At 38.2% G+C, this 19,856-nt stretch overlaps 1 protein-coding gene across 1 annotated transcript in view; it reads right to left on the bottom strand.

Moving 5' to 3' along the window:
* Positions 1 to 513: 513 nt before the first annotated feature.
* Positions 514 to 19,856, bottom strand: part of wbl (endoplasmic reticulum protein 29-like protein wbl) — a 39,483-nt gene continuing 20,140 nt past the window's right edge. Inside the window, exon 2 of the mRNA XM_067159078.2 lies at positions 514 to 9,978. Coding sequence (XP_067015179.2) covers positions 9,349 to 9,978 — 630 coding nt within the window. The 3' untranslated portion in view covers positions 514 to 9,348. The remainder of the gene's footprint in view (positions 9,979 to 19,856) is intronic.

Below are 19,856 nucleotides of genomic sequence, written 5' to 3' on the forward strand. Positions count from 1 at the left end.
CTCTACTTTAAATGAGTGATTTTTTGGTTAGACCAGCCGTTGAGGAGATATTTTGAGAAAACAGAGAAAAGGTAAAAAATGTTGATGTTTTTCCAACGCCAATGGACATGTGGTTGCATCTCAAGGTTGAAAACTTTGATTTTACATTTCAGGCTCAACACTAACATATAAAAAAAATCATAACTACCACGCTTTTTGCATAACAAAATGTATTAGTGGACTAATTGTGGCATAAATTGCATGAACATCAGTGTGCAGAATACTAGTAAATTTTTAATTTAATGGTACTAAAAACCATCTAATTTCACATTCACATGATTTTTTCAATCCGACAGACAGGCCAACATAGATGGCACTGCCAGCTGTTTTGAGTTATTCTGTAACATTTGAGAAAGGAATAATTGTGTATTTATAAGTGTACACTTGTATTTCAGTAAGGTAAAGCCAAACTTGTGAGGCAGGCTTAAGTAAATCATGTTTGAGTACAAAGGGTTAGGAAGAGCACATAACAAGTATGGTAAAAACATTATTTTTATTTCTAACTTCAAAATCATTCTTAAACATATGTTTATAACAGATACAGTTCATTTTTATTCATATTTAAATCACAATGTGCTTCCATAAAATGTGACAATTCATGGAACAATAGTCCACTTCTCACTCATGATAAAAACACACTTTTCAAATGGAATGTATTTTATAAATTGTACACAAGATAGTAATACTGTGGGGAAATTAGTGCTTCAGTTACAGGATCTGCATCAATAACTTCTACACATTCAGAGACTATTCATACACATAACACAACATAAACTCTGGTATTCCCAATAAATAAAATGACCACTGGCAATGTTCAGGAATAAAATATCTCAAGCAGAATCACCCAGATGTTCTCATGCATTGCATACATTCTAAAGTTGTATTTGCAGAATATTCATATGCTATTCTTATAAATAGGGCTTGGATTTCTATGACATGCCCTACTATTGTCCTGGTCTTTGTTTTACAAACTTCAGATAAATTACACATTTCTAGCTTTTGTGAACATGCCAACATGGTTTTTACTGGTCATATAAATGCATAATTTACTATCTTTTATCATTACGTGATATCTGACCACAAGTATTATTCACATGTTTTGTGCTGATAATGCCTAGTGATTTTATATATACAGTATTTGGTTACATCTGATTTCCTTTCCTTACAAATAATTTGTGTTTATCTCCAAAGTTACCATTTGTGTGCCCCCCCCCATTGGGGTGACATATGGTTTTTAGGTTGGCTGTTCAATTGAGAAAGTGCACGTCACGATGGCATATTTTTCTTTGAAGTAGAGGCACACTATCCTCCGTGTTATGAGTGGTTGGTTTATGCACCTTTAAAAGATTTCTGTGTTGATTACGGTTGTGTGATAAGAATTTAATTCAAGTTATATGCATCTCTGTGCTTAGTGAGCCAAATCTAACTATAATATTTTCTGACGTGATGTAACAATAGCATGCAAGAAAAAAGCAGTAATGGACTCCAATTCACATAATTTTCCTTGCCACTAATAAGTGAACCTAGGTGACAAAAGTAGGTGAAATTTTATTGTTTGTTGCGCAGAGAAAGGAATGGGCACTGTGTCGCACTCTATGAATACCTTACAAGAACACAAAATTCAATGCAACAGCAGATGGTAGTGCTAGTTTCGCATGATAGCTTGAAGTTGAGAAGTTAGGGCACAATACCTTGTCACTCCATACGATATTTTGTATGAGCATCCGTCACCCAGCAAGGGGTGACTATCGTCAATGTGTTAAATGAAGTCTGAAGTTACTAATAATAATAATGTCCCACTAACTACTCTTTTATGGTTTTCGGAGATGCCAAGGTACCATAAATTTAGTCCCGCAGGAGTTCTTTTATGTGCCAGTAAATATCGCCATGAGGTGTTTGAGCACCTTGAAATACCACCGGACTGAGCCTGGACCAAACCTGCCAAGGGGTCAAAAGCCAGTGCCTCAACCGTCTGAGCCACTCCAACTGGCTCTGAAGTTACTGGATTTCAGTAACTTAACATAGAAAGGAATGCACCTGGTTTGTTGCTGGTCTTCTTAGCAAATTTGCTAAGAAACTTCTTTCCTTTTTTTAGGGCATAAGTGCACACATATTTCCAGGTTTATTACTGTAGGTCATAGAAATCCAAGTCCGACTAATAACAATCGAACTCTAGTACAATTTATAAAAGTAAGATATTTTCACAGAGATAACAGGTACATAAACTGATCATTCCAATTCACAATATATGACTATTTTTTTTTGAAAAGAATTAATTCATTGATAAGGTTAACTACCTCATGCATAATTACCCCCTTTACAATGGATAGGTTGCAGTCTCCCTCAAATACATCCTGAAGAACACTCACGTTTGTAAGAAAGGAAATTGGTTTCAAGATTTTAGAAATGCTCAGACTGTTCTTCCCCTGTACAGATATTCCAACTGGAGAGTAACATTGTTCACTACTGTGACTCTTTCCATACAGAACTGCACAAAAGTTTTATTGTACATAATACTGGTCTACATAGGATATTAGATCTATAGAAGTATGACATTACTAAACTGTCATGAAACAGAAATAATTTGGTAAAGATATGATCGATTATGTGCAAGCATTGTACAATTGTCCCCATTGCTGTTTGTAGTGGAAATGAATGAAATTGTAAAGGAGACAAAGGAAAAATACAGGGACAAGGAGATGAAGGTGATGTGTCTGGTGTCTGGGGAGCAAATGGAGAGGAAGTAAAAAAAAAAAAAAAGATATTTATGTTTCTCACATTTAATAGTTTATCAAAATTAATTTTAATTATCAAAATACAACTCTCCTCCCATGTAGATATAAACCCTGTGGATACCCACTACAAACATATCTATAGGTTCAATTGTTTGAGAAAAGTGTGCCTGAGAGGAAGTTGCACAATACCATGCGCTCATTCCTTTTTTGAGCAACTGTACCAAGGTCAACTGGTCATGCTAAGCAAATATACTGGTAACCGAGCACAACAATGGTGATGACTAGAGGAGAAAACTAAGGGGAAGATACTGCAGACTTTGAAATTGTGGAAAGCTTCACCTGAGAGGAGAACTGATGCAGAAATGGGCTGGAGATCAGCATTTTACCAAAGCGTCGGACCTTGATCTGGAAGTATTATTGCCCTGTACTGACAAATGCAGCAGACCGAGAGCAGTGGCTTAACACAGTCTGCATTCGGGAGACACGAGGGTTCAAATTCAACACTGTTGGATATCCTGAGAATGGTTTTCTGTGGTTTCCCATTTTTACTTCCAGGCAAATACTGGGACAGTTCCTGTTCATACCACCTTGTCCAATTTCATTCATTTCAGCTTCATTACAAAGCAAGGAAAAGTCAACCATGATGTACGTACAAACAAGGTTTACAAAAGTGATGTAGAAAATGGGGATATAAATTATTTATATATACTACTTGTTGCATCTTACAATGATTGGTTAACAATGTGCATTGATGACGTTGGACTCTGACCAATATATAAGTTTATGACAAACCTACAATTTCATATATAAAAAAACAGATTTTGAGAAAAAGGTGTATTTTTTCTACAATTTTAAAAACAGCTAATGTTATAAATAATTTATTAAGTTTCTTTTGTTTGGTCACACTTTTAACCCAGTATTGTAACAGTTTTAGACAGCATGCACAACGGTAGGTACTGTGATCAGTAAAACAGTAGATACACAATGCACTTCTGCAATCTTCTAATATTGATACTGTAGATATGAACTGCACAACTATTTGGAACAACTCCAGGAAAATATTCTGAAGTTCTGTATGACACAGGTCAATTTGTTTTCAACAAACTTACAATATATTCTCTTTTCTTCATTAAATCTTTGGAACCAGAACTTGCTGTTGCACACAATTACACAAAGAAATAGAACATAACAGTGCAGGGACTAAGTTCACAAGATTACTACCTCCAAACCATGCAGCAGCATGAAACTGTTACAAGTCTGTGCAATGAAACAAAAGGATGGCATTGTGGTTTACTAGGAGCCATATACACACTGTGAAAATACAAGAAAATACACTGCGTGCCATAAATAAAAGATTTCTCCTGTGGCTATCTCCACAGCAAACACTGTTATCACCCTGGATAGATACACAATTGAAAGGGTGTCTGATTTCGAGCACCTATGACGATGGTTAACACAAGAATGGAATCTGGATTGCAAGTTGTGTTCCTGAAATTAAAACATCTTGTTTGAAACTGTGACCTCCAATTCAAGCTTTGTGGTGCTTAATGATTTGTTACTATTGCTGCTTTATGGTTCTGAAGGATAGACAATGAACTGACTGCAGGCCTTCAAAATGTGGATGTACCATAGAATGTTCAAGATCACCAATGAGGAGCCACACCATGTGAAGTCTTAATCCTCACAAAACGCAGGTAAGCAACCTATTTTGGTCAAATCTTCTGAAATGATAAATCCAGCCTGATACAGCTGATCACAGAAGGGATACGTGGATGTGGGTGGAGAATATTATCCTGGACATGGAATGCCTGACAGTGATTCGACAACTACAACGTGGCAACTCCAGTACAGGAATCGTAAATTAGGAAAAAATACTCCATGATGGCCGCCGGAAGAGGTAGAATGGGTATCTCTACCTCCAGCTGATTCAACCTCACTATCACGACTATTAGCAAGTGATAGATCAAGTACGGTGAAGTCAACATGGTCTAGATTGAACCCTGGGCAATAACAGCAGAAAGGCAACTATATGCAGGGTACATGAGCATATTTAAATGGTTCTCCTAAAAATGCATAATGATGGCTCAACATAGGCATAAACTAAAAGAGCAAAACTGTAACGGGTGATTTTTAAAACAACGGTATCCCTTCACTGAATGTTCAACCACATGGGTAGTATGCTATATGTAAAGGATGGTTATATACAGTTACCAAATTAAAATCATTGCACATTATGAATGACAGCTGGCAGTGTTGCCAAGTTTGACACCTGGGAGAAGGGGTTTTTTATCATAAGAAATCAGGAAAATTATTAATCTCATCACACTTTCAGAATGTTGGCCGGCAGGGTAGGGGAGGTGGTGGTATACAATTTCTAATCACTAGATTACGTGCCAAAAGCCTGGATTAAATACCAAACCTCTTCGCAGTGCTCATATGGAGCGAGGGCATATGACGCTGTTGATGGTGATTTGGCCATCTGATGGGGAAGTTAAGCTTTGAGCAGACCCCTTGGTGCTATTCGAGAGGAGTAGGCTATATGCCGGCATTGGGTTTCACCCTCTCCCTTCCTACTATCATATATAACGTCATTCATTTCATCTCATTAACTCCTCTGATGAGGATGACGTCAGGAAGGGCATCCGGTCATAAAAACCTGCCACAACAGATTCATCTCACCTCATACCCGACCCCGCAGAGCAAAGGGACAAGGGTTGGACAAACACACTGGACTACTTCAAATTAAATAAACTAAGAAATGAACAAAGAACTACAGCGTGGGGATCATGCTGAATACATGTTTGACGAGCACTCTGCCAATGAAATGAAATGATGATTAAGACAACACATACACTCAGCCCCCGTGCCAGCGAAATTAACCAATGATGGTTAAAATTCCTGACCCTGCTGGGAATCGAACCCAGGACCCCTGTGACCAAAGGTCAACAAGCTAACCATTTAGCCATGGAGCCGGACACTGTGCTAATAACTGCTAGAGGGTATCTCCTCACTTACCAAATTATTACATCATTTTAAGGTGATGGATTTTTAATTTTTATAGGAATCATATTCATTGGTTCAGCTGACATTTTTAATCATCTCACCACATTTTATGCTAGCCTGCTAGTGGAACTGTTTAATAGAACCGATTTTAATAGCAGTCACAGACCAACGATCTCATTGTTTAGCCCTTTTAAACAATCATCATTATGTTGTATAATATTTTAATAAAATGGATGCAGATTAATACTGGAAACTGACTTGCACCTGTGAACATCATTTTGTGAAATTTAGATCGTCAATTTCTGGATAAATTAAAGATCCATGAAAAAAATGTTTCAGACAAAAGATTTAATTTGGATGATTCCATACAATTAGATGATCAACTGATAGGCTTTCACTAGCTCGCAGTCTGTGTGTTTCCACCATGCACATTATGCCCTGCTCTCATTTTATGAGGAAACTTCAGATCTTCTGCCGCTGGCAAACTTCTGTCTCTCCCAACTGCAGCGTGGGAAGACAAGTGACAAAATTAGGAAACTACGTTACAACGGATCTCTGTTCACACTTTCGCACACGAAGACTGTTCAGTTACTACTGACAAATCAAGACATTTAGCAACTCCAGAATAAAAGAAAAAAACTCATGAATTTAAATATTAAAAGTACTGTGAATTGGACAAGACAATCATTAAAGGGAAAGTCACTGAAGAAAGGCCCAGAGAACGTGCTACATTAAGATGGTAGATCAACTTAAGAGCCTAACTGGAAAAAACCTACAAGCAATTCACCACACGCAGAACAGAGACTTGTGGAGAGAGGTCGTCATGATGCCACTACAGCTTTAACGATAAGACACAGACACACACGTATACAGGTTTATCACTCCAACATATTTCAGATACTGTTAATAATGCCTCAAATCATTTAAACAAATAGTTTACCACTTTTTATAGACTGCACTGCACGTGTTATTGCCAGGGATTATTTCAGCACAATGCCCATACGCGAATCACTACCCACAACTTGACTGGCTCTGGTCTTAAGAGGCAAGAATAGTGGAGTCCAAACTCCTTTTTTGGCAACGCATACAGACACAACCAAGATTGAGGCCTAGCAATGCAGGTGCCTTCATCTCTTTTCTAGTTCCCAAGATAAGACAGATTCAACAAATGCAATACTAATATCATTAGACCATAACTCACCAATTATAAGCAGTATGGAACAGAGATAGTATTAAGGTATCTGCACACATTTATGTAGGTTGACCATATTTTGATTTCCTCAAACCGGGATACTGACTACACACATGGCATTTCAAAAATACCTGGCAAAACTGCAGAGTTTGATTCTTCACATGCTTGCTTCTTATTAAAGGGATTTATTCTCCACTGGTTATACATCTTCATATGCTGTGCAGATTATTAAACATGGGTCCATAAATTCGTAATTTCTGAGATATGTTTATGCTTGTTTAAAGGGACCTAACAGCTAGGTCATGTGGTACAAGGTGGAACAAAATGAAATTATAATTAAAATTTTAAAATGTATTCACTAACTAGAATTTAAAACAAATGTGACGAAAAAAGATTATGAATCTAAAATAATCAGTTGATCTAATTTGCAATGCCTCATTTTCAATTTTCTGAGATATCAGACTCTCAAGTATTGTAAGCAAGCCTGCCTCTGACACGGAGGCCCACTCAGCCGTCATGAGAACAAGTGAGGAGCTGTGCGACTGTGAAATAGTCGCCCTGGTGTAGAAATTCACTTAACTTATATACTGGTGTAGAAAGTCAAGAATAACGGTCAAGACAATTAGTTGTGCTGACCACACCACACCTCACCTTGCAATCTGCATACCTTCAAGGCTAAGCAGTATGGAAGGTCAAGACTCACCAGTTCTGTAGTAACACTTGGTTTGTGAATACCATTTGAGGAATGGTGGTGTAAGTTTTGGAGGAATTGCCTATCTATGGCATTTGCTCATTCCAGTAATTTACAAGGTTACAAGGTCTAGTCATTTCATTCCCAGACTGTACTCCCAATGTTCATATGAAGCCTTGTTACCTGCCAAAAACAGTACTGCCGTGTTATGAGTCAGTGTGCTGAAAAACTGACTGTTCTGTGCATTATGAGTGACGTTACATTGTATGGTATACGCTTTCTGCTAGTAGTGAAATGGAGGATTTGGGTGAACAGCGTGTTTGGATCAAATTCTGCTTCATGCTAAGGGCTATTCCTAAACATTTGAGGGACAGGAGGACAGAACATTGGTTGACGATGATGTGCACCCTGGTCGTCTAGTGTCCACTTCAATGACATAAATGATTATCCGCAAAGAGTCAAACACTTAATGCTACTTTATACGTCAAAGTTTCGGAACAACTATTGGAGGATGCAAGGAGGAAGCGACTTGACTGGTACACATGGCTCATTCACCATGACATGGAACCCACTTCATCTGCTCTTTGACTGACAGCTTTTTGGCCAAGAACAATATGACCCTGGTGCCACATCCTCCCTATTTGTTCAACCTTGACTCAGCAACTTCTTCCTATTCCCAAAACAGAAAATGGAGATGAAGGGGCAAAGATTTCAGAGAGTGGAGAAAATTCAAGCTTAACGGCAGTTCATTTTGTACACGCTGCAATAAAATGCTTTCCTATCATGGCAGAACGGATGGAATCTACTTTGAAGGTGATAGGAGCCAATAATGCATGAAAATAAAATGGTGTTTGGCTTTTAGTGCCGGGAATGTCCGAGGACATGTTCGGCTCGTCAGGTGCAGTTCTGTTGATTTGACTCCCATAGGCGACCTGCACGTCGTGATGAAGACGAAATGATGATGAAGACGATGACATACACTCAGCCCCCGTACCAGCGAAATTAACCAATGATGGTTAAAATTCCTCACCCTGCTGGGAATCGAACCTGGGACTACTATGACCAAAGGCCAGCATGCTAACAAGTTAGCCATGGAGTCGGACAATAATGCATGATATATGGGATCAGTCTGAAATTTAGTGATATGATCTTGTACTTTACTATTTAATGTTCAAAACTTTAAGTCAATTAAAAGGGAATACATTTTAAAACGGTCTCCATCCAAGTACTATATGGTTTTCTACAAATGTGGAATATCATTATGTCCATTTGTAGAATGCCTGCAAACATAGGATAATCCAATATTAATCCTACACATCAGACCTTCAATTACTTACACGTTGTTGACATTCAACATTATTGCACTGTAAATTTTCGAGAGAAGTCCATGCTGGAATAAAGTTTCTTTACACTTAATTTTATTTCTAATTTTTCCTGTTTTGTATATTTAAGCATGGTGTCTTCCTCGTCACTTTTTCAACATTCAAAAGTGCTAATCACATATAAAACAACACAAATTCTCAATTTAATATTTTTAAAAAGGATATATTTTAACAACTAGTAACTGATGTCTCATTTGAACTATAACTTCATATAAATTGAACACTCGTTAATAAGAGTGACTTTTCTTAGGCTCCTGTAATTTGTTTTTGTGTTCAATAATTTATTAAATATTATTTATCACTATATTAAAGCTCATCGTGAATAAACGATTGTAAAATGTTCAGCCGTTGTTCCATTTCTTCCTTTTTCTCTTTGCTAATCTTGCCTTTCGCAAGATTCTGCACACGTTTCAGCTCACTAGGAATAAACTCTTCCCCCTTTTCAAGCGTTTTACGCATCGTCTTGACGTAGGTCTCGGCCGCCCGCTGGTCAGCACGGCTTGTCAACTTATCCCACATATCTTCAGCTTCTCTCAAAATGACTTTCTTAGCGTCAGCATCTGTTGCCTTGGAGAACTTTATGGCCAACAAGTCGAAAGGCTCCAGACAACCCTGTAGACCGATGTGAATGTTCGAGTGCTTGCGGATGAACTTCTTGATGTTATCTGCTGTGAAGTCCGGACTGGTGAAAGTAACTGGCTCCGAGTTGCCACCGACAAACAGCTTGACAACAGGGAAATCATCTTTCAACACTTTGTAGCGTTCTGCAAGGTCAGAATTTTCTTTCTCACCATAATCTTTGACCCCAACCTCACCAATCAGGAGATCTGGGATCTGATGAGAGGTCTCCGAGACTTTGGCGAATTCATCCTGCTTGGCCCCGTATGGATAAGCAACATCAAATTTTATAACAGCAGCCTTGAATTTGGAAACAACCTGAAATAAGAAATAAATAATTCTCAGGCAGCAGAAGCTAGTGTACAAGGAGGTTGTGAAGAAGATTCATTGCCCTCTACAAGATCCTTATATGGTGGTTGTGGTGATTGTAGTTTTAAGAGAAAGTACAATTTGGCAACCACTCTCTTAAAAACAATTAACATAAGCATAAAATACATAATCAATTATGAATTTTGAAAATGAAGGAAATGGACACAACCACATCAAAAAGGATAATCATTTCACTGAGTAACAGAATATTTGAAATTTATATTTACTTATGAGTCCACTCCCTTACATAAAGCGAATGACAAAATCAGCCATATTCATCATTGGCTAGTATGAGCCTGAGCATTCCAGCAGGCCGAGGTTTTGTCTTAGGTCAGAGCAATCCACACATTCAGTGAATAAGTGGGCTATGGTGTAATTGACACCAAATGAAGGTATGATTGCATAGATCTTCCATGACTTATCCAGACCTGCACAAAACTATGGCCTCTCTTTGTGACAGCCAGGAAGAGAGTTGTGTTCTTAATTGCTCTCAGCTTGTTGGGAGTTGGATAAATATTCACTCTGACTCCCTAAACCAAGGTGATTCGATGTAGCCGAGAAAAAAATATTCCTAACAGGTACAGTGAAACCTATCAAAATAGTTGGTGGCTACCTTAAGAAACAGTCACTGTTAACTGAACCAACTCATTTTCCCACGAGGTCTATATACGCTCGTTCCGGATCACTACTTGAAATAGCACCGCATCGAACGAATACCTACAGCCATTCATTTCTGGTCTCTGCTACGAGGTTATGGAATACGATCCCGGATGATATTAAAAAGTCTTGCTCGTCTAGGACATTTAAAACAGCCTATCGTAAATTCCTCTAGAGTACATACAGTTGACTCGAATGAATGTAAGAGTGAATGACGTGTGAATGAAACAAAAAATGATGTACTAGATATAAGTTCTTAGGCCATCCCACTTACGTTCTTACATGATAACATACTAGTAAATTTATTTTAGCCTTATATTTGAATAAGTTTTTCTTTAAGCTAGTTGTAGATATATTCTTTAGGTTATAAGTTGATATATATATATATATATATATATATATTTTTTGTTATTATTCACTCTCTATTGATCCTATAATTTTTCATCAGTAGTAACCTTAATTAATTGTATTATTGTAATTCCTTATCTGACATATCTCAATAACAGTAATTGATTACAATGATACTTTAGATTAATACTGTAAAAATAAAAAAAATGTATGTGGTTAAGTGTAAGAGAGGGCCAAGAGCTCTAACTTCGCCACTTAATAAAGACACAAATAAATAAATAAATAAATAAATAAATAAATAAATAAATAAATAAATAAATAAATAAATATGCCATCGTTTTAGCGGTAAACTTCCACCGCAGTCAGTAGTCACATATTTCGTACAAGGACCTGTATGTTGTATATTTTGTACCGATTGCTATTATGTACTGTACACCCCGGAAGATGGTCTCCTCCATAGCTAACTGACCGAATTCATGCAATAGAACTTTCACTTTTGTGGGTGCAGTAAGTACATTTACCTAAAACCCTCTACTCCAGCGCATACTAACAAACTAAGTTGTAAAGTATATTGACAGAACGAGGCAGCATTATTGTCTTAAACTTGCAGCTGTTTCATACAGTATGGACAACTCCATTTAAGACAAAGAAAAATACTATACCTCCAGTTTGGTATTAGAGTTCAGTCTAGTCAGGTGAATCTACTATAAAACAATGTGTGATGTCAAGAGTGCTTTAACACTGCAGGAGAGAAGGAGTCATAATAAAAAATCTGCAAGGGAACTGGCTGAAATTTTCAAATAGGGTAGAACTCAAGTAAATAATATATTTAAAAACAAAGAATGTATTTTAAAAGGTGGGAAGAAAAACATCAGGGAGTGAAAAGAAACAGAGAATCGAAGTACGAAGAAGCGAAATGATTTTGTTTACCAGTGGTTTAGTGGTCACATGCCAAGAAGCTGACAGTTTGTCCACATACAATATAAGGGAATCTAATGGCCATTTTCTCAAAGAATGACTCATAACCGCTTAAGAAAAATTTCAATGCATGTTCACAGGTCTAGGGGGTAGAAGTGCTGCCTTTTTTGCAGCTTATCTGCCAATTCATTGCTCGCAATTCCAACGTGATAAGAAAGCCACCTGGCAAGAAGTTCATGGATATGCTGCACCAGTGGGTGTTGTGAAAAGCATGAATCAATAGACTGAAGAGAGTTTAACTTAAAGGGGAAAGTGCCCTCGCTCGTGCCTCAGTGCAAACTGCAAGTTGGCGATGAGCTCCACAGTTCACAGACACTAGTAGTAAGATCTTACAAAACCCTGCCATCACCATCATTCATCACCAGAGCAATACTATCATCCTCTTCCTATTATAGCTGCTGCTACTTCTTGAAAGTAATAACACATTCAATCACTCATACAAAAATCAAGCATCCTATTACAGAATCTTAGGAGGTTTTCAAAGTTCCACAAGGAAGCTGTCTGTTATCACTAAGATTCAGATGTTAAGGAAAAGGCATATTTCTTTCCTGACCTCATTTTACCTGAAATACAAAAAATAACTGAATGATAGGACTTTGGCCCCATTTAAAATAATTTTATGTTGCATATAAATACATATCTTGGCTTTTTTAAATTTTTGACATATTCTGCTCATTTTAGTGACATAAGGTCATATTTGGTTGTAATTTGAGCATTTTTGTTTAAAATTGAGGTGTTATTTTTAATCAAGTACATATTATCTGCATTGAGTTTCAAACACAGGATTTCCAAATCCTGTAGTAGACTTATTTTTCTTTCTTCTCCCGAAACTGATAGATAGCAGTTTTACAAGATTTCGAGAAAGAGAAGCTGTACAAACATACGCCGACAGATTCCAAAATGCACAGTCCGCCTCCGTATCATAACGGTTAACACTATTAGCTGCCGTCCTCGGAGGCCCGGTAGTGCTAGAGATTTGAGAATGGCAGGAGGGTTGGTTTGTGGTTAAGATGGCACATGCAGCTCACCACCTTTGGAGGTGTGGCTGTAAAGAGCTGCATCCCCTCGAGATGAGGACACGAGTTTATCTTGCTTACTTTGTTTCTGTTCTTTTGATTAGGAAAACAGAGTGAAAACTCCGCCTTAGGGCTATGATACTGAATGTGTCTGCTATATTATCATTAATAACTTTTTGGCAAGTTCAATATTAGTAATACTGTAATAAATATTACCCATCTCTAAAATGCTTAAGTCTTATTTTACCCTTTTACCCTAGTTTTTAGGACATTTCTGCTTGCATATTTTGTACTTTTTAGGTCAAACTTCCTAACCCTAGTCATCACCCTTCTTCATGATTAAAATGGATGAGGTTTAAAAGGGCAGTTAAAAAGGAAGGATCTGACAACAAAAACACTTGATTTTGCCAATGATTATGCTACAAGGTGAGAGAAAAAACAGAAATACTAGCTAAACTAGATCTTTGGGAAGATCAATCTGATCATGAGCCAAACTACAACAGTTGGATTGGTGATGAGTCGAAATCCAGGAGCAGTCCACCTATGAGTACAAAATGAAGAAGTAAATATTATTGAAAACTTCAAATACTTAGGGAGCTTTGTCTCTTCTGATGAAAACTCAGAAATAGGCAATAGGATACAAGCTGAACTAAAATTCTACAACTCCATTTGTCAAGTACTTTGGGATAATGTACTTCCACTAGCTTCCAAGATCACACTAAACAAAACATACCTTGTAACAATTCTGACTTACAGTCTGGAAGCAGCAACTTTGACTGGGCCTGTGAAAAGTCTGAAATATACAGCTCCTCTGTTCTTGTCTCCAAAAGACAAAAAGAAACAAAATAAGGAAAAAGATGATCTGGCAACAACATGAACTGGACAGGACTCTGTTAGAACCGAGCAGAATACAATGATATGAGAAGGATGGCTCAAAACAGGACCCCAAGGGCAAACTATGAGAGGCATGTTGTTGATATGAGACCCCAAGAAACGCCTTGTGAAGACTGAGAAAAATAAATTGTCAAAGACCCTGGAAAACAGGATGTAAATTGGCAGCAAAAAAGTAGAACAGCGGTAGATGGACAGGGCGAACTGGCGGAGGCTTTTACACACCCGCATCTGGCTTGCTGGAGGGGAGAACTGATCATGATAATTATAAGGTTCTGGATCTTTAAAGCAAGGCCTGGGCAAACAGTGTTCCTGCATTTTGCGCTGAGGGGAGAGGAAGAGGGACAGCAGCAGTAAAACTGTTCTAGAAGAGGTGTGAAAACTCTGAAACTTCAATTTATTTAACAGACCCTTGTCACTTTTGGCTGTTCTCCTTTACTTCCAGCTTGATCTGATAGATCTACAGTCCAACTCCCAGCTCAAATAACTGCAGTCCTGAAATGTGCACAATTTTTATGCAATACTTTCCCAATCTGTTCGAAAAACAGTGGCATTCAAAGGTCTGAAATTTAAGGAAGATGATGATGATGCTTGTTGTTTGAAGGGGCCTAAAGGTCAGCTGACACATTGTAAACGTCACATCTATGCTGACGACGTACAATTGTACATCCATGCAAAACCAACAGACGTATAGACAGCAATCAAGCAAATCAACATGGATCTAGAAGCCATAAGTAAAGGGTCTTCCCAGCATGGACTTACTTTGAACCCGAAAAAGTCCCAAACTATAGTAATTGCACACCCAAAACTTATTTCCAGTAATTACCGCATGTCCATTCCTGACGTACAACTTCAAAATCAAGCTTTGCCCTTTTGCAAGAGCGTAAAAAATCTTGGAGTAACCATTGACCAGCACCTCTCGTGGACGGACCAGATAATATCTGTGAGTAGACGAGTTTTTGCTATGTTGCACACATTAAACAATTTCAAATTTACTTTTCCGTTCAGTTTAAAGAAGAAACTAGTTCAAACCCTCGTTCTTCCAATATTCGATTATTTTGACGTAGTTTACAAAGATGTGAAAACCGAGCTTCGAGATAAACTACAACGTGCACAGAATGCCTGTGTAAGATTTATATGTAATCTGAAATTTTCAGATCATGTTACCCAGTCTTACGTTGACCTCGGATGGCTATGCCTTAAAGACAGACGCAAGCTGCATCCTCTGACTTCATTGCACCGAATCCTTACCTTACAATCCCCATCTTACCTATATGAACGATTTCATAGCCTTTCTGAATACCATGATAAAAACACCAGAGCGCTTAGCTCGACATTGCTCGCTATTCCTAAGAATAAATTCTCAACCTACAACAATTCCTTCACTGTTGTGGCCAGCCATGAATGAAACTTCCTTCCGCAGGAGGTCAGAGGGATATCAAACCACGGAAGATTTAAAAGTATGTGTTCAAAATATCTCTATGAAACGAGCTCGTAGTGTGACAGTCTTCTTCTTCTCCTCCTCATGGTTCTTCTTCTTCTTCTTCTTCTTATTATTCATCAATAGTGTTAGAAAGTACTCAGCTGTGGTTTCCTGCACAGTTTTCCTTATCCCTATCCCCATTTTGCAATGTTTTTCACCCACAGTAAACACACGAAAACTGTAACATTCGCCAATGTGCTATATTTCTGGAATTGGACAAATTAATTGTAAATATTAGTATGTTTATCTATATTATTATTATTATTATTGAAATTGTAATTCGTTGTGTGTTAATTTCTTCGTAGGAAACAAAATGTTAAATTTATATTGTGTATTATAATAGTTATTTTTATGTACAGCAGGATAGCATAGTACCATAGTAATTTGTTTCAGTCTCTTTTTTTTTATTTATTTATTCAGCAGTTTATATATTTTTATGTTATTTATGTATTTCACTGGTTAAGTGTAAGACAGGGACACGTGTCCCTAACTTTGCCAGTTAAAATATACCATATCTATCTATCTATCTACCTACCTACCTACCTACCTACCTACCTACCTACCTATCGGCCCCTAATGGTACGAAATGAAATGACAACAAAAAGTTCAAAATCATCCACTGACCAAAATAAAAAAATGTCATGAAGAATAAATGGATGGACATGAAACACCCCCACAAAAAAAAAAAAAAACCCAGTGGATCCGACTCAAAAAAAAAAAGATCATAAATAATAGTATTACTGACCAAGGGACCACTTATAAAGCACAATCCTGAATCTAGGATGCTTGATGTCTAAAGGAATCCAAAATCCAGGTCTAAGGCCCCTCAGAATGGTACATGTCGCGAGTAAAGTAGAACCATGGTATTTCTCATGTTGGGATACTAATCAAAAGTAACAAAGACTCACGGTGTTGCACACAAAATGGTACTACTCACAAGTATTGTACTTCGTACAGGCAACACAGACCTATGGTGTTTCTCACACAATGGCGCCACTCATAGCCAACGCAACGGGTGCTGGTATTTCCGTGGTGTTCCTCACATCGTGGGTACTAATCACAGGCAACACAGACCCATGGTGTCGCTCATATAGTGGTACAACTCACAGGCAACGCCCAGACCCGCGGTGTTGCTCACATGGGTACGATGCACGGGTACTGGAAACCCACAGGAGATCCTACTCTTTGCTGCTACTAATCACAAACCTATTTCGTACCTAATATAGTGGTACTACTCGCAAGTACAGGCAACCCATGGTGTTCCCCGCGAGATGGTACGAATCAAAAGGAGTTTCATGGTTCTAATTCAAACATCCCTTGATCGCCCCTTTTAGTTGCCTCTCACGACAGGCAGGGGATACCGTGGGTGTATATTCGTCTGTGTCCCCCACCCACAGGGGGTAAAGAGAGAGAAAAAAGAAGAAAGAAGGGATCCGTCACTTCGAAAGATGATGTAACGGACGAAGAAAGGCAAGGGCCACGAAGGGTGTGAAATTGAAAGACTACCGTCGGGATCAGAAAAGAACAAGAGTTGACCAAGGGAGGTCAGACAGGATAGACGAAAGTGAGGAGCCTGGCACAAGTAAGTGGAAGCAATGCTAAGAATCAGCTAAGGGCCCCGTGGTCACCAATCCACACTCCCAAGTTGAGAGCCCCTTGGGCCCCTTGTAGTCGCCTCTTACGACAGGCAGGGGATACCGCGGGTGTATTCTACATGTGCTCTCCCACCCGCAGGGGGTAAATTTAAGGAAGAATGGTGCACAAAATGCAGTGGCTTAAATTTGACTCGAATGAAGGTGTTGCACAATGCGAAACGCGTAGTTTGCTTCCTTCCATCTTAGACAGCCATTTGAAGGTTGTGAAAGGTTTTACCAGCCTGTTCAAATTGTAAACCTTGAAAACATGAAAAGGGTGTTGCTGGAAGCATGGCAGCAACTTGGCCAGATCCACTTCTTTGGCAGTGTGAGATGTTGGTACAGTTGAAGAACGTGTTTAACGTGGCTACTATATGGCTAAGAATAACAAGCCATTCTCTGATTTTAAAGGTTGGTTTGTTAGCATTGGCAGGCAAAATAGGACTTAAAATGAAAAAGGAGTGTGGAAACAACAAAATGTGTGTTGAATTTGTCTCCCACATTGTTCAGATGCTAGAAAACAAATTAATCATTGAACTGTGTGAACAAAACTATGCTACTTGAATGCTAGATGCGTCGACAGATATACAAGGCCTATATTGAAGAAGTGGTGTTCTTTGTATGGTCCATAAGACTGTGATGAAAGAAGTTTTCTTGCATGAAGCTCCTCTTGAAAGATGTTTTAAAAATTTGCTTTACGCCACATCGACACAGATAGGTCTTATGGCGACGATGGAACAGAGAAGGGCTAAGAGTGGGAAGGAAGCAGCTGTGGCCTTAATTAAGGTACAGCCTTTGCCTGGTGTGAAAGTAGGAAACCACAGAAACCATCTTCAGGGCTGTAGAAAGTCCAGTTCGAACCCACAATCTCCCGAATCCTAGCTCACAACTATACGACCCTAATCGAATAGCCAATTCACTCTGTTCCACTTGAAAGTGTAACTGCTGAAGGTTATTTCTAAACAACTGAAAATGAATTGATGCATGAGTCAGGCCTATCAAGCTGGTCCAAGTTCCCATCACCTAACTGGTATTGGAACTGATGATGTTGCCAACATGATTGGTATAAAAATGGGTGTGTACAAAAGATTTGCCAAAATCTGAGTCACCTTGCTAGTATTCCCTGCGTTTATAAATAATTTTTTTTTGAAATTAAGTTCTGATTAGCTGTACTGAGTGCTATCAAAAATTTACGATGTACTGATGACAGTTTGTGTACTGAAAAATTTATAGAAATTTTATCAACATTCTCCCAATAGAATACGCCAGCTAAGGGATGTATCTGGAATTCCGCAGACAACACTTCTGAAAATCCAATACCTCCATGTTGAGAGATAGGCTGCCAGCAAAGCTAAGTTGGTGCACTAACTGGTTTAGCAAAGGACTGAAAATGTGTCATCATTAATCTTGAAAATATTTGCAATTCTAAAAAGACAAATGCTCCTGCAGTTGTGAAGGAATTCTCAAAAAGCTCAAAGATTTCAGATCTGTTCACATGATACATTTCCTTTTGCTTTATCTTATCCTAGACACTATTTCAAGGAAATATTTGACGTTGAACACTGTGCAGCTTCACGTAAAGCGAACAGTAACAGCTTTGACAGCACTTATGTTCCCCAAACCATACATCTCTCGAGGTAAATTGCTGGGTGTGGAACTGCAGGGGTTGAATAGTACCACCGTACCAATTCTTATCTTCAAGATGACAAAGAAACTTTCGTGCAAGATTTTGGGCAAAATACCTACAGGAAGGGTTTCTGAAGAGTGAACACAGCATTGAAATGTGCACAACGGTATTTGATACTTCCAACTGACCAGAAGGGAAGGACAGGAGACTTCTGGAGGAAAACAGATCGAAACATTGGCGCAGCATTTTAAGAACCAACCTATACGTTCTACCATGAATTTTGAAGAAGAAAAAATCAATGTGTTCTTTATAAATGACATGAATTCAAAATGGTAAGGGGATGAAGTTAAGCAAACTTTTCAGCAAAGTTGTGTCAAAGTTGCATTCTACTGTGTCAGTGTCAGCTGTGTCAGGTGTTTCTTGTGAAAGAGGGTTAAGTTCAATGAACCCAATAACAAACAATTTGAGGTCATCAATGGGGTCAGCCAGTCTTAATAATCTATTGTTTATTAACATGAGTGGTGGGTACATCATTAGAGGATTTTAATCCATCCAGAACAGTGGACAATGCTAGAACTACAAGACATGCCTGGACATAAAAAACACAAAACAAAACACCACTGCTTTGTGAAACTTCACTTATATTGCCTTCAGTTGCAGTAATCTTCAAGGAATAGCCAATACACTAAGGCAAATTTGTACTTTTTATACCAGTAAGTATAATTTAAGTCCAAAACATGTAGGCCTGTGCATCAAATTATATTTGTATTATAGTGGTGCCAGGTTTTTAGAACTCGCACCTAAGTCAGAAGAACATTTTTTGAGTTATGCTGGACTAAAGGAGTCATCCTCCATCTATTTAAGAAAGGAGACAGAAACCTAAAAACTACAGGGGCATCACTCTTCTATCTCATGGACCCAAAATAATGGAACAAATCATAAAACAGAGATTAATAACTATCATTGAACCACCACAGCTTGAAGAGGAGCAGTATGGTTTTAGAACGAATAAAGCAACCTGCTATTTTTTGTAAGGATGATCATGATCTTATATTTGCTGTCAGGATGCCAATGGAAAAACATTGGGAAAAAGAGAAGTCTTTATATCTACTGTTCCTTGACATCGAAAAGGCCTATGACAGCATACCAAGGGAGCTTATTGGGAGTGCCTGAGAAAGGTCAAAGTTCGAGAC

Source organism: Anabrus simplex, chromosome X (assembly GCF_040414725.1).
Source record: "Anabrus simplex isolate iqAnaSimp1 chromosome X, ASM4041472v1, whole genome shotgun sequence".
NCBI lineage: Eukaryota > Metazoa > Arthropoda > Insecta > Orthoptera > Tettigoniidae > Anabrus > Anabrus simplex.